The sequence below is a fragment of the Saccharomyces mikatae genome (assembly GCF_947241705.1).
Source record: "Saccharomyces mikatae IFO 1815 strain IFO1815 genome assembly, chromosome: 12".
NCBI lineage: Eukaryota > Fungi > Ascomycota > Saccharomycetes > Saccharomycetales > Saccharomycetaceae > Saccharomyces > Saccharomyces mikatae.
The window spans coordinates 372,342-388,178 of NC_079267.1; the positions used below are offsets into that span (position 1 = coordinate 372,342).

Below are 15,837 nucleotides of genomic sequence, written 5' to 3' on the forward strand. Positions count from 1 at the left end.
TTGAGAAGGAAAAAAAAATAAAGACGCAAGAATGAAAAAAAACTAATGGTAAAAAAGTTGATATCTGCAATGGAGAGCGATGCTTTATAAGACCTTGTTATGAAAGTGCTATGTGTTATATGTGTATTAAGTAGCCATAAGTATTCGGTAAACAAACATATGCATAAATGTATGTGGGGCAGCCCTTTGCTGTGCAATTCTTGCTTCTTTGTTCTTGGGTCGGGATTTGAGTAGCGACGACCATCTTCTGCAGAAGAAAGAGGGAAGGGCAAAGAGGGAAAGAAAGAGTGAGGCTTATCTTATCTTGAGAAATATGCCGCTTGCACATAAAAGGGAAAAGGAAGGTAAGTACGCAGGTGTAGTTTTGAATGAGTGGCAGTGACAGAAGATACCAGTTATACGATGTGTTGGGGGTGACAAGTGATGCGAGTGTGCAGGAGATTAAAACTGCTTATAGGAAGCTTGCCCTGAAACATCATCCGGATAAATACGTGGACCAGAACTCAAAGGAGGTAAATGAGATCAAATTCAAAGAGATTACTGCAGCTTATGAAATCTTGAGTGATCCAGAGAAGAAATCGCATTACGACTTGTATGGTGATGATTATGGTACTGCTGGTAGCACTGGTGCAGATGGATTTGGAGATGATGATTTTATGAATTTCTTTAATAATTTCTTCAACAGTGGGGACCATGAGGGAAATGATTTCCCCAGGGAGTACGATACGTATGAGGAGGATAAGTGTAAGAGCTCCAAAGATATCGATATTGATATATTTTTGACTGTGAAAGACTTGTACATGGGCAAGAAGTTAAAGTTTGAGTTGAAAAGACAAATTGTATGCATGGTATGCCACGGCTCTGGTTGGAAACTGAAGAAGAAAATTCACGTCACACACGAAGTAGAATGTGAATCTTGCGGTGGAAAGGGCTCAAAGGAACGTCTCAAGAGATTTGGACCAGGTTTGGTAGCGTCACAATGGGTGACATGTGAGAAATGTCATGGCAAAGGAAAGTACGTCAAAAGACCCAAGAACCCGAAGAATTTCTGTCCTGATTGTGCAGGAGTGGGGCTCCAGTCTAAGAAAGAAATCATCACAGTAAACGTGGCTCCAGGCCACCATTTTAACGATGTCATTACGATCAAGGGGATGGCCGACGAAGAACTTGATAAGTCTGCATGTGGTGATTTAAAGTTCCATCTTGTCGAAAAACAAGAAAACCTGGAGCAGAAGCAGATCTTCTTGAAGAACTTTGACGAAGGCAGCGCGGAAGATTTATATACAAGCGCTACTATATCACTAAGCGAGGCATTAACAGGGTTTGAGAAGTTTTTAACAAGAACGTTCGACGATAGGTTGTTGACATTGAGCATCAAGCCTGGGAGGGTGATAAGGCCTGGCGATGTTATTAAAATCACTAATGAAGGTTGGCCTATTATGGATGACCCCCGTGGTCAACGCGGTGATTTGTATGTGTTTATTCATATAGAATTTCCACCAGATAATTGGTTCAATGAAAAATCAGAATTACTGGCAATAAAGACGATGCTGCCGTCGTCTTCATCTTGTACGTTCCAGACCACTGCAAATACTGGAGAAGACGACAGAAATCCGATTAACAACGAAACTATATCGAATTTCCAGATCATTAACATGGAAGAACTCCCTGAGGGAATGAAGATCTTCAATTCAGAATCGCAAAATTCAGCGCATCAGAAAGCAAAAAGTTCTTACTGCCCTATGCAATGATGGCACCATCCATTCCGGCAAGAATCTACTATTTAATGCTTTTTTTCTGTTCTGTTTTAGTTATACATACTACTTGTATATATATATGTGTATTTTTGCAGCATGCGTTAAAAGAATAAAATCCTTCGCACCTTGAGTGGAAAAATCCAAGCAATTCACATCTCAGTGAAGAATAAGCAAGCGAAAAATCTGGCCAGAACAGCAATTGCGGGTTTTGAAAGCAACAATGGCGTCTCGGGTCAACGACTTATTACTGCCCGTCATACAGTCTATACCGTTACATCAAATAACCAAGAATGCACTGGTAACTACGCTAACCGACACACAAAGTGATTACAAGTTTAAAGAAATAGCAGTGCCGCTGACCAAATTACTACAAGTGCACGAGAAGGCACAGAGAAGACAAGACCTAAGAACCGCTTTGAAAGCGCTGGAGAGCATCATTTACCAGACGCACTTTAAATGGAACAATCCACGCCCAAGACATGCGCTTCTTTTTCAGAAACACTACCACTTCCTACTGACTCACTGGCCCTTTGAAAACCACAGACTTTTGGTAGATTCCATCGCTGCACATAAAGGAAAACTGAATTCTATACCCTCAAAGACAACCTGGCTGAAGGCAGATTGGGCAACTCTGTTTCAAGTGAAAAATCCTTGGGTCCAAACACCGCCCACACCAAAAAACCTCAGTGAGACAGATCTTGATGCCTTCACGCCAGAAAGGGCATTTCTTGTCAATTCCCTTGGGAACCAGTACAAGTTCTTGATAGCGAACAGTCATCTAAGCTATAATCACAAGAAATACCCCTCCCCCGGCGTGCAAATTCCCATCAGGAATGCCCTTGGCGAAGTTTCTCCGCCTAAACAAATCTCCCGGCTCTTCTCAAGACAACTGGCCTACATTTACACGAGTCTATTTGAGGAAAATCCCCCACTCTCTCCTGCAAACGACATAGCATTAATGGCTATTTTCAACGATAAAACAATGGACCGGCGCTTTAAAAGGCTTTATATGCGCGCTTGTGCAAGGGCGTATACGATCACCAATGCAGATTCTACCATAGAACCTTTGACATTTCGTTGCACCCAGTGGGACCATTAATAGACTAGTATTGGCTGGGATAATGCGAATATAATAACACGTGACACTGTGGCTCAAATCAGGTCACGTGCGCAAACTATTTTGGCCACAGTTGTGGTCTCAATAAGAAAACTGAAAAAAGATCGCAGAAACTATTATCGTCGGATAACAAACGATATAGTAACAAAATCCAATTTTTAGTCAGGGCCGGTCGAGGGATGATATGCCGTTCGATGTTCTTGGTTCGACAATATGCATATATATATCAAGATAATACTTGAACAAATTAGGCTAGTTCTAAAGCCTAAACTTCCCTGGCTTTTCGTAATGCTTCTTCCTCTTGATATACGTACATATACATTAGCAGGGGAATATCCAAGTTATGTCCAGGGAAACTTATCCAAATCTAGAAGAGGTGGAAATCCCTGATTTTCAGGACACTAGTAATACTGTTCCGGATCTTGATGATCTAGAATTAGAGTATGACCAATATAAAAATAATGAAAATAATGACGCATTTAAAGATAATGACTTGGAGAGCAATTCTGTTGCAAAGCCCAACGCAGTAGGCAATGGCAAAGGTGCAAAAGGCTCAAAAATTGAGTATTTCAATCCTTCGGATGTCTCATTGTATGATAATTCAGTTTCCCAATTTGAAGAGTCAACCGTATCGTTAAAGGAATACTACGATCATAGCATACGGTCGCATCTTACTTTGAAAGGAGCACGCGATTATCTTAAGAGTGTCTTCCCAATTATCAACTGGCTACCACATTATAATTTCAACTGGTTTACAGCTGACCTCATTGCAGGTATCACCATTGGTTGTGTTCTTGTGCCACAGTCCATGTCTTATGCGCAAGTTGCCACGCTACCAGCGCAGTATGGGTTGTATTCTTCATTTATTGGTGCATACTCCTACTCCTTTTTTGCTACTTCTAAAGATGTTTGTATTGGACCTGTTGCAGTCATGTCTCTACAAACCGCCAAAGTCATTGCAGATGTCACGGCAAAATACCCAGATGGAGATCCTGCCATTACTGGTCCTGTTATTGCAACAACACTGGCGCTGTTATGTGGGATCATTTCAGCGGCCATTGGTTTCTTACGTTTAGGTTTTCTCGTTGAATTGATTTCTCTAAATGCTGTTGCTGGATTTATGACCGGGTCCGCCTTCAATATCCTATGGGGTCAAGTACCAGCACTTATGGGTTATAATAGTCTGGTTAATACGAGAGCAGCCACTTACAAAGTTGTCATAGAAACCTTGAAACATTTGCCAGATACTAAACTGGATGCAGTATTTGGGCTCATTCCACTTTTCCTTCTTTACGTTTGGAAATGGTGGTGCGGGACATATGGTCCAATATTGAACGACAGGTATAATTCTAAAAATCCAAGATTGCACAAAATTTTAAAGTGGACATATTTCTACGCCCAAGCTTCCAGAAATGGTGTCATTATTGTTGTGTTCACTTGTATCGGTTGGGCTATTACAAGAGGCAAATCCAAATCGGAAAGACCCATAAGTATTCTAGGCTCTGTTCCATCTGGTTTAAAAGAGGTTGGTGTTTTCCACGTTCCATCCGGATTAATGTCTAAGCTTGGTCCAAACTTACCTGCATCAATTATTGTGTTATTGTTAGAACATATAGCCATCTCGAAATCTTTCGGTAGAATCAACGATTATAAAGTAGTCCCTGATCAAGAGTTGATTGCTATTGGTGTTTCAAATCTTTTGGGTACCTTTTTCAACGCTTATCCTGCTACTGGTTCATTTTCAAGATCCGCTTTAAAGGCCAAGTGTAATGTCCGTACTCCATTGTCTGGTTTGTTTTCTGGATCCTGTGTTCTTTTAGCGCTATATTGTTTGACTGGTGCATTCTTTTACATTCCAAAGGCCACTTTATCTGCAGTTATTATTCATGCTGTCTCTGATCTTTTGGCTTCTTACCAAACCACTTGGAACTTCTGGAAAATGAACCCATTAGATTTCATATGTTTCATCGTTACAGTATTAATCACGGTATTTGCCTCTATCGAGGATGGTATTTATTTCGCTATGTGCTGGTCATGTGCAATGCTCCTCTTAAAAATGGCATTCCCAGCCGGAAAATTCTTGGGTCGTGTGGAGATTGCTGAAGTTACTGATGCTTATATCAAAGCAAACTCTGATGCAGTTAGTTACACATCTGAAAACAACAACGGCATTCGTACTTCAGAAGAGGGTGATGAATATGAAAAGGATAGTTCCACCAAATATATCACAAATTCTTCAAAGAAAATAGAAACTAACGTCCAGACGAAGAGCTTTGATTCACCATCATCTTTAATAACCCAACCCAGAATGAAATACCATACTAAATGGGTTCCATTTGATCACAAATACACAAGAGAGTTAAACCCGGATATCCAAATTCTCCCCCCACCAGAAGGTGTCCTTGTTTATAGGCTATCCGAAAGTTACACCTATCTCAACTGTTCTAGACATTACAATATCATAACTGAAAAAGTCAAAGAAGTAACCAGACGTGGTCAATTAATTCGCCATAGGAAGAAATCGGACCGACCATGGAATGATCCAGGCCCATGGGAGGCACCTGCTTTCTTAAAGAATCTGAAATTTTGGAAGAAAAGAGAAAGCGATTCAGAATTTCTGGAAAACGCACCCGACAACTCGATTGGTACTGAAAGAGATGATAGACCGTTATTAAAAATACTATGTTTAGACTTCTCACAAGTGGCACAAACAGATGCCACAGCCCTTCAATCATTAGTTGACTTGAGAAAGGTCATAAATCAATATGCTGATAGACAAGTTGAATTCCATTTTGTAGGCATCATTTCGCCATGGGTAAAGAGAGGTTTAGTTAGCAGAGGATTTGGTACTCTAAACGAAGAATATAGTGATGAATCCATTGTTGCCGGTCATACAAGTTATCACGTCGCAAGAGTACCTCAAAGCAAAGAAAATTCGGATAAATATAGCGTTTACACTGCTTCGGGAACAAATCTACCTTTCTTCCATATCGATATTCCAGATTTTGCCAAATGGGATATTTAATCAAATGCATTTACAATATGCATACAAGCATTTATCATTCTTTTTTTCTTTCTATATTCCAGAACCAAAAAGTTTTTCCCCCACCCTTAAAAGTATACATTTAACATAATAATGAGATAGACATTGTTTATATAATAGAAATAATAGAACGAATGGCGCCCTCACGAGCACATTCACTTATACATATATACGTTAATTCATTTTTTTTATTACTATTTTTCGGGAGTAAGGAGAAGAACAAACGTCAATGTTATTGTTGTGGGACCGCACCTCACCACAGATAGAAGAACATGAAAGCGGCACTAACAAACAATATAATTGTAAAAGTCAATAGTGTAATATTTTTAACTTTTTGCCACCACATTATTTCTTTTATGTTGACTGCTTTACGTCTAAATTTATTACTGTTGCTATTTAGTTGGGAGGTTTTATCCACCAGTAGAGAAACTCTTTCTTGCCTCTCTAAAAACTTATCAATATTATCGTTCATTATCTGAATGACGTCTTTTATTTGATCTTCGGTGGCATCCCCGATGTCACTAATAGTATTTGGACCGCTTCCTTTACTAGACTGAGCATTCCCAGAACTGTTTAAAGTTTGATTGCGGTATTTTACTAGCTCTTCATGGAATGAGTCTAGTATTTGACCTACATGAGAACTTAAAAGTTCGTTTGTGGCGTTGGAATCATAATCCTGTAGCCCACTTAGTATTCTAATGGGCAAGATTTTGGGTATATCTACCAACGTGAAACAAACGTACACAGTCTTGGGGTTATGGTCATCCGTAGAGTAGAAGCAATCGAAACCGTCAATGAGATTCATTGACATCTTCGTGACTTTGTTGCCCTTGATCGGAATCACTTTCGGCAATACCATATCCATGATTAAATTATGAAAGATAACTGGTGTTATCTGTTCGTTCGCTGAGGTTATGGTACCATAGTTTTCATTTTTCTGGAACGGCTGGAAACAACTGGAGATTGTTTCACCATTTTTGATCACTTCCACGTAACTTACTAAGAATATATGCAAAATCAAGCAATTCAATCTGTTAGTCTACTGTAAATCATAAAGGAAAGAAAATAAAACAATAACATGGGGAATGCAGACGGACATCTCACATAATCCCTTTTTTTTAGTCATGTGTCAATTTTGTAGGAATGTTTATACGTACCATTAAAGCGTTTCATTTGGTATAAGAAAATAAAAAATGTAATGCACTGACAGTATAAATTGCCTCTCTTCACACTACTGTTCGAAAATTCGTAGCTATCGCACCAAGTCGGCCAGGTGCTAGATAGTCCATAGAGGCATTTTTCACCATTATTGTGACCCCAAATTTTTTTTTTCTTGTATCGTATGAGGCGAATATTACCCGGGTGCTAAATGGTAATGCGTTGTATAAATATTATGTAATGTGAATGTGATGGTAGAATATATAGTTCACTATTTTTAGATGATGCAAATGGTGGGCGAACGAGATGGTAGGGAGGATCGTTTATCAGAAAAATCTACTGTCACACCAACCCTTTACGACATATTGAATCTCCCTTGTAGGCGTGGTATTCTTATTCGTGGCTTTGCCCAAATTTAGTTTTCCACATGGTTTGAGCATTGTGCCTCCATTGTTGAACCATGGCTTGACCTCTGAATGCACACGGACCAAAGAACTCTTTGAATCTGCTGTTGCATGTTCCTTGGCGGATTCACCGCCCTGTAAAGGTTGCACCTTGCTTGTGGTGGCGACAAAATGTAAGTTCCATGGGGTCGAATCGCCAAAAAGATCATTTCTCGTTTCATGGACCATGTCAGACCATAACTTTTTTCTGGTGATGAGGGCAAGCTTAATATCCCTAGTAGAGACGTTGGGTTCCTTTTTGATTTCTAGAGCCCAAATTTCAGAATATGACAGTTGTTTCAACAAATGGTCGTCCACTTCAACTTCCGGTAAAATGTTTTTCCTTTTACATGATGTTTCGATGGAGTATAGCTTCAAGAAATTGGTATTTAAACTTTTTTGTCTTATTCTTTTGTTCGGTAAGAGTAAGTCGCTAGATGCAGTTGAACGATTGTTCTCGGGCGATGACGAAGCGGATGGCCATTGCTCCAATTCTACCAAGTCGTTTTCGTAAATCATGTTCTCCGTAGTAGATTTGCTTTTGCTCTTCCTCCTTGAAGTGCTGTCCTTTTTGTCGACGATTTGGAAGTCTACAGAAGTTGGGCGAGGCTTTGCATCTGGAGACACAGGAGTCGACGAGACATCAGAAGGTGATTGCGGGTGTCTTTCGTATAAGGGAGGAACCAGATCAACTAAGTCTTTGACCTCCCAGTCGTCGAACAAATCAAGATCATTTATATTTATTATTTTCATCTTGGGCACCTCTGGCTCGGCCTGCACTTCATCACTGATGGTGCGGGCCTGCAAATCAGTTCCGTCAAAGATATCATCAGTCAAAGGATGAAGTTTGGACGACTCCAAAGAAGAACAGTCGCTTTGAGTCTCCTCTGAAAACTTTCTCTTTATGCTTTGTATCAAGTGGGCCTCCTGGATAGGGCATTCGCCCGATACCGTTTTAGCGGAATTTGATTTCTTGACCTGCAACATGACCGAACTTAAGGACGGGGTCATCAAAGATGAGCGATTTTCACTCAGCAGCTCGGAATCGTCTCGAGTCTTCAGTATTCTAGTTCGCTTAAAACTATTCTTCTTCATGGGTGTTCTAATACGTTCAGCATCCACTACACCAACCAGAGATGGCTTCGAAGACCGGAAATAACTCTGATCACTCACCGCTCTAGTACTTGTAAACGTCTTGTTCATGCTGGCACTGGCAGACTTGTTATTCTTCTTATTGGTAGCAGTAGCGTAAAATGACTTGGGGTAAAATACTTTCGACGAGTCACTCCATGAGTGCAATGCTCCTTCGTTACGCATGCTTTTGATGAGCCGATGTTCGTGCACATGGGCGTCATGCATTAGTGTACGATTTGTATTTACGTCCAACAGCATTCTATATCTATATTCTGTGAAATCTGTTTTATTGGCTTGTATATCATAAAGGTGGCAAGAGATCGAGAAAATTAGCCATCAAATTCTTGCGAAGAAACTTAATTTCTATTTTCAACTTTACTCGTTTGGTGTTTTCATCCTCCCACTTTTATTTCATTGGCTTTTTAGCACAATAAGGCGACTTCAGCACCTTTGCCGCGCTTTCAAGTATGACCTTCACAGAAACCGGATTAAAAAAAGATAAAAAAAAAATAAAAAAATGCCGTTTAACCCTAAATGGCGTTAAACACCACACCCTGGTCTTTTTGGAGTCAAGCCCTATTGGAATTTGTTACCCGACACGCAGCGACTTAAGCCCTATGACAGTGCGGCTGTGCAGAAGAAGGGTGTTGAAAGAACCGGGTTACTATATATTAACTGAAAGTTTGTAGTTCTATATACGGGGGGCGCTGGTTTAGTTGGCGGGAGGGTACTGGAAGTGAAAGTTCTGTTCTTGGGGTTGTTGTTGCTGTTGGTGCAACTGTGATTGCAATTGAATTGGTGGTTGCGGTGGTTGTGGTGGTTGTGGCACAGTTTTGTTACTAGTTTGGTGTGAGTGCGTGATTATGGGGTGAGCGGCATCTAAGTTAAGTTCTGGGTTGATAGTTGAGGTGGTTGCCCGGTACGCAGTGATACTAGGAGGTGACGCACTTGATATATGCGGAGATGCATTGTTGAACACCGGAGGTGACATGGACTGGGTCAGTTTCCTTTGGTTTGCAAGCAGTTCGAGTTTTTTCTTCTCTTCCTTCATTTTCTTCCTCCTTTCACGGTCTTCTTGCTGTTTTCTTTGCTTGGCTCTTATCACTTTCAGTTCAGGCACGAAGATGTTGCGCAGCTCAAGCTCCAAATCCTTAATACACCAAGCGCAGATAAAGGTAGCGCACTCGCCCAAAGGCTTCCTCTTATCAGTGGGTCTCGAAGACTTGGTGCTGGGTTCGGGTGTGGACTGGGGTCTGCGAGAAGATCTCCTGTTTCCGTGAGAATTTCCCATTATGATGACGCCAAAATCACGTTGTGATAGCGCGTGCTGTGGGGCTTTTGTAGTCAACGATATAAGCTCTACGATCTTTGGAGGCTGGCATTCCCAATGTTGCCACCTATAACAATTATCACAGCATATCAATGGGCGATTGTTAAACAGGTCAATCTCCTCGGTGATGACCATCGGCGCCAATTCTGGTTCGCCGGGGCATTGAAAAACAGAATCTTGGTTGTCCGGTTCCTGTTGTGGAGTAAAAATCCCGTAATTGGCCAGTTCGTCTAATTCCTCCTTAGTTATGCAGAAATCAGTAGGGAGTTCAGGGACGTCAGCGGTTTGTAGTAGACCGGCAATACCAGGAATGGGTGGTTCCACAGGTATTATCTTTGACAGAAAGTTGGGTCCATGATCAAGAACTCCATTATCGATTTCATTCAAAAAAGGGCTGCTTTCTTTTTCGCCCGGCGACATTTCTAGGGATGGGGTACCGGAACCACTTCCACCTGTAAACTCATTACGCCTAGTCAACTTTTCATCTCTATAATCTTGATCATACGATTGCCATAATTGGTTCCATAGGAGGTCCTTTATCTTTTTGATCTCTTTCGACACTAGCTTATTTCTGTGTCTTATAAATTGTTCTCTTTCATCTAGTTTTTCAAACCATTCACTTTCCAGATCTTTTTTCTTGTTTTCTTCTTCTTTCGCTACGAGTCTGGAGGATCTTTTCCTTCTTGTCATTAGTTCGGCAATAGCCCGCTCCTTCTCTCTATTGACCAGGATTTTTGCCGAATATAGTCTGTGTTCTGCATATATCGGTATCAAGCTCGTAATAAACTCATCGATTACCTTCGAGTTACTGTTCTGTGACCAGTATCCTAGCATGGATTCCCAACCTGTAGTGATCACCTCGTAATCGATTGTAATCGATTGAAGATATGCATCGATGTCGCGAGAATACTCGAGATGGATGAGCTCGACGGAATCAGGAACCTTGGGATCGAATTCTTTTATAGTACAGTTTTGTAGCTTTATCGGGATATTTAAAGTCTGAGAGATCTGGGAAGAAGGGTCTTCTTTTACTCTGTGAATGGTTTTTTTTACAAGCACACCAACGTTGGGTAAAGCAAATAGACTCTCCAGTTTCTCCTCTCCGCTATCGTCATCTTCTAGTATGATTTCACTAAATGTGAACAGGTGCAAGTTATTAACTAAGTAATTTTTGAACATCATATTTTTCATTTCGATTAATTTTATTATACTGTAAATGGTCTTGAACTGGCGCGCAATATCAAGCTCTAGGAAGGGCGCGTCCGTAACCAAATCTAAGAACTTGCTCGAGTTTTGGAAATGGTGATTAACAATAACATTCCAATCTTTTAATTGGCTGCTCTTATTGCCCGCCAATTGATGTAATAATTGCAATCTCACCTTATCGTACAAATTTGGCGAATCAATATCTACGTCCACTTCATCGTTGTAGTAGTTCGAGTCCATTCCATCTATCTTCGAGAATACATCCGTCACAAATATGTCTTCATCGAACTTGATGTTCTTCCACAAGCATTTGGTAGAGGTAGCGCCATATTGATCAGCGCTAAATGTAGTTGTAACATATGATTCGCAAACATTGGAGAGCCAAGCAATCACGTACTGAAAACACCAGTGATTGGCCAAATCCGTGATTTTCTCCTGTAATATTCCGGAATGCGGCAGCTGATACTTGTTTAATTGAGTTATTACGTCTTCGGAAACATAAACTTTCCAGTCTTCGTCATCTGCGTTTACAGCACTCGCATGCACGCTCGCTTCTGCATTTCTTGTATTCCTTGTTCTTTTCAATCTCATATCTTCCTGATTCACCCCCTGTCTATTTCTATCTAACTAATTTATGCGTATAAGCAAACAAGAGCGTTTGGTCTGGCTTGCTTAAAGGTGTTACCACCATTGAATAAATAAACGCTAACGCTACTGGAAAGGAAAACTATGTCACTTTTGACGCTTTTCTTTCCCGTGTATGGTGATAGCGGTAATTTGACGTAGCAGCGAAAATTTAAAAAGTTGGTGAAAGGAAAACAAGAGCTCATGTGGACGAGAAAGTCTAGCTTTGCCACCTTCCAAGCAGGGACCAGAGCACGCCGTTGACGCATATTTTTAGTCAAGGACGGGCTGCAAGGGCTTTATTATTATACACATTGTATTACATAAAGTTTGGTGGAGTTCTGAGACGCAACCAGCATTAAATATCGAAAAAGGCCATTCAAGACATTTTCAAGGATTTTTACAGTACCATTGATAAAGTGATTCAATTGTTAAGTATTCCACTATGCCTAACCCGAATACAGCAGATTACTTGGTGAATCCGAATTTCAAGACCAGTAAAGGGGAGTCCTTGTCACCAACACCGGAGGCATTTAATGATACGCGAATTATAGCACCAGCTACCCTGCGCATGATGGGCAAACAATTCGGGTCAAGGAATGACCAACAACAAGCACCGTTAATGCCTCCTGCAGATATCAAACAAACTAAAGAGCAAGTAACCCAAAGACAAAATGATGCATCTAGGCCTAATAGTTATAATAACAGTAATCTGAATGGTAGTATGGAATTAAGGCAATTTCATAGAAGGTCTCTGGGAGACTGGGAGTTTCTCGAAACGGTAGGTGCGGGCTCTATGGGTAAAGTTAAATTAGTTAAGCATCGTCAAACAAAGGAGGTTTGTGTGATAAAGATTGTTAATAGGGCCTCCAAGGCTTATCTTCACAAACAACACTCTTTACCTTCTCCGAAGAATGAAAATGAAGTACTCGAGAGACAAAAACGGCTAGAAAAGGAAATTGCGAGGGATAAAAGAACTATTAGGGAAGCCTCTTTGGGCCAAATTCTTTACCATCCTCATATATGTCGTTTGTTTGAAATGTGCACCATGTCAAACCATTTTTATATGCTTTTCGAATATGTTTCTGGTGGACAGCTATTGGATTATATAATTCAGCACGGTTCTTTAAAGGAGCATCATGCCAGAAAATTTGCTAGGGGTATCGCCAGTGCATTGCAATACTTACATTCCAATAATATTGTTCATCGAGATCTGAAAATCGAAAATATAATGATATCCAGTTCAGGAGAAATTAAAATTATTGATTTTGGTCTCTCTAACATTTTTGATTATAGGAAACAATTACATACTTTTTGTGGTTCTTTATACTTTGCCGCACCAGAACTATTAAAAGCACAGCCTTACACAGGGCCTGAAGTAGATATTTGGTCATTTGGTATTGTTCTTTATGTTTTGGTCTGCGGTAAAGTACCATTTGATGATGAAAACTCAAGCATCCTACATGAGAAGATTAAAAAAGGCAAAGTGGATTATCCCTCGCACTTATCCATTGAAGCTATATCTTTATTAACCAAAATGATCGTTGTGGATCCATTAAGAAGAGCGACTCTAAAAACTGTCGTTGACCATCCGTGGATGAATAGAGGTTACGATTTTAAGGCACCATCATATATTCTTAATCGCGTACCATTAACCCCAGAAATGATAGATGGCCAAGTCTTGAAGGAAATGTACCGTCTAGAATTCATTGACGATATTGAGGATGCAAGAAGATCGTTGATCCGATTAGTCACTGAAAAAGAATACATTCAACTTTCCCAAGAATATTGGGATAAGTTATCCAACGCCAAAGGGTTAAGTTCAAGTTTAAACAACAACTATCTTAAGCCAACGGCACAGCAGAGTTTAGTACAGACACAAATTACAAATACTCACCTGCCAAGTAATTCTAATGAACCGGATAGTAATTTTGAAGACCCTACTTTAGCATATCATCCGTTACTATCAATATACCATTTGGTTTCAGAAATGGTTGCACGTAAATTAGCAAAGTTACAAAGAAGGCAAGCTATGGCTCTTCAAGCGCAGACACAACAAAGACAGCAGCAGCAGCAGCAAATGGCACCAGATAGTAAGGTCACCCTGGTTAATACCTCTTCAGCAATGATGAATAAAACAAGAAGCCCACAGAAGGCATCAGTATCCAATGCTGACATTTTCCAAGTACCTGCAATCGCAACACCGGGATCCTCGAATAACTCCAATTCTCTAAACAAACCCCCATTACATGTAATTGTTCCTCCAAAATTAACAGTACCTGAGCAAGCACATACTTCACCAACATCTAGGAATATCACAGACATCCACACAGAATTAAATGATGTTTTGAAAGCAAGTCCTGGCCCTGTAACTGGCGAGTATCAACAACGTTCAGCTTCACCCGCAGTAGGAGAACAGCAAGAGAGAAACACAATAGGTGGAATATTCAGAAGAATATCACAAAGCGGACAGTCTCAATACCCCTCACGGCAACAAGAACCTCTTTCAGAAAGACAACCTCAATCATATATGTCAAAACCAAATGAACATTCTGTCAAAGTACCGAAAAGCCATGCTCGGACTATATCAGATTATATTCCTAGCGTTAGGAGATATCCATCCTATATGGCAAACTCACTTGACTCAAAGCAGCGTAATTCAGTAAAGAATACTACTATAATACCTCCAATAAAAACAGCATCACAAAAACAAAGTAGCGGCCTTCCCGCTTTACCTCAGAACGCCGACTTGATTGTTCAGAAACAGCGACAAAAGATACTCCAGGAAAACCTTGATAAATTACGAATTGATGATAATGATAGTAACAACGATGTTAACACTGTAGTTGATGGCATTAATAATGATAACGGCGACCATTATCTCTCTGTTCCGAAGAGCCGCAAGTTACATCCTAGCGCAAGGGCTAAATCAGTGGGACATGCTCGCCGGGAATCTTTGAAATTTACTAGACCACCTATACCAGCTACCGTTCTACCGTCAGATATGAAAAACGATAATGGCTTTTTGGGAGAAGCAAACCATGAGAGGTACAATCCTGTAAACAAGAACTTTTCGACTGTACCCGAGGACTCTGCGACATATAACAATAATAGTATTGAAAATTCTAGTAACGGACCTCTTCCAGTTTATTCCCAAGAGCTTACTGAGAAGCAAATCTTGGAAGAAGCTTCAAAGGCCCCTCCTGGATCCATGCCATCAATTGATTATCCAAAGTCAATGTTTTTGAAAGGCTTTTTCTCCGTTCAAACAACTTCTTCTAAGCCACTGCCAATTGTTCGTCATGATATTATATCTGTTCTAACAAAAATGAGGATTGAGTTTAAAGAAGTGAAAGGAGGTTTTATATGTGTTCAACAAAGGTCACCAGTTGCTGATTCTGTAGTTCCTATAATAAATACAACCGACGTAGGTTTCGATTCTGGAAAGGTGATTGATCTGCAAAATAGTTTGGACAGCAAATTATCAAGTAGTTACCATAGTGCAACCTCCACGGCATCAAGAAACAACTCAATAAAGCGCCAAGGTTCTTGTAAAAGGGGCCAGAATAATATACCACTGACACCTTTGGCAACTAATACGCATCAAAGAAATTCATCAATTCTACTATCTCCAACTTATGGAAACCAAAGTAATGGTACTTCTGGTGAGCTATCTTCGACGTCCTTGGAGTACGTTCAACAGCAGGATGATATTTTGACAACATCAAGGGTCCAAAACATAAATGACATAAATGGCCCACTCGAGCATAACAACGCTTACAGTAATAAAGAAAGGCCTCCCATTCGGTTTGAAATTCACATTGTGAAAGTTCGTATTGTCGGCTTAGCAGGTGTACATTTTAAAAAAGTTTCTGGCAATACCTGGTTGTATAAGGAACTAGCATCGTATATTTTGAAAGAGTTAAACCTATAGACGTGTTGTGTGCTGGAATTCTACGTCTGTCTTCCTCGGTTTAGTCATCAAGATTTACCTTTTTTTTTAACATTTTAACAGTATAATTTTA

General features: G+C 40.2%; 7 protein-coding genes across 7 annotated transcripts; 4 read left to right on the forward strand and 3 right to left on the reverse strand.

Moving 5' to 3' along the window:
- Positions 1-368: 368 nt before the first annotated feature.
- XDJ1 (Xdj1p) lies at positions 369-1,751 on the forward strand (the record flags this gene model as incomplete). The annotated part of the gene is made up of 1 exon (XM_056224201.1): positions 369-1,751. The coding sequence occupies one exon, from the start codon at positions 369-371 to the stop codon at positions 1,749-1,751; it is 1,383 nt and encodes a 460-aa protein (XP_056078143.1).
- A 226-nt stretch (positions 1,752-1,977) lies between these two features.
- GEP5 (Gep5p) lies at positions 1,978-2,856 on the forward strand (the record flags this gene model as incomplete). Its single annotated transcript, XM_056224202.1, has 1 exon — positions 1,978-2,856. The coding sequence occupies one exon, from the start codon at positions 1,978-1,980 to the stop codon at positions 2,854-2,856; it is 879 nt and encodes a 292-aa protein (XP_056078144.1).
- A 361-nt stretch (positions 2,857-3,217) lies between these two features.
- On the forward strand, positions 3,218-5,899 carry SUL2 (sulfate permease; the record flags this gene model as incomplete). The annotated part of the gene is made up of 1 exon (XM_056224203.1): positions 3,218-5,899. One exon carries the CDS (start codon positions 3,218-3,220, stop codon positions 5,897-5,899), a length of 2,682 nt encoding a protein of 893 aa, XP_056078145.1.
- Positions 5,900-6,170: 271 nt separating this feature from the next.
- NYV1 (Nyv1p) lies at positions 6,171-7,090 on the reverse strand (the record flags this gene model as incomplete). The annotated part of the gene is made up of 2 exons (XM_056224204.1): positions 6,171-6,916; positions 7,075-7,090. 2 exons carry the CDS (start codon positions 7,088-7,090, stop codon positions 6,171-6,173), a joined length of 762 nt encoding a protein of 253 aa, XP_056078146.1.
- A 311-nt stretch (positions 7,091-7,401) lies between these two features.
- GIS3 (Gis3p) lies at positions 7,402-8,910 on the reverse strand (the record flags this gene model as incomplete). The annotated part of the gene is made up of 1 exon (XM_056224205.1): positions 7,402-8,910. One exon carries the CDS (start codon positions 8,908-8,910, stop codon positions 7,402-7,404), a length of 1,509 nt encoding a protein of 502 aa, XP_056078147.1.
- Positions 8,911-9,364: 454 nt separating this feature from the next.
- On the reverse strand, positions 9,365-11,779 carry IOC2 (Ioc2p; the record flags this gene model as incomplete). Its single annotated transcript, XM_056224206.1, has 1 exon — positions 9,365-11,779. One exon carries the CDS (start codon positions 11,777-11,779, stop codon positions 9,365-9,367), a length of 2,415 nt encoding a protein of 804 aa, XP_056078148.1.
- Positions 11,780-12,257: 478 nt separating this feature from the next.
- Positions 12,258-15,746, forward strand: KIN2 (serine/threonine protein kinase KIN2; the record flags this gene model as incomplete). Its single annotated transcript, XM_056224207.1, has 1 exon — positions 12,258-15,746. The coding sequence occupies one exon, from the start codon at positions 12,258-12,260 to the stop codon at positions 15,744-15,746; it is 3,489 nt and encodes a 1,162-aa protein (XP_056078149.1).
- Positions 15,747-15,837: the final 91 nt, after the last annotated feature.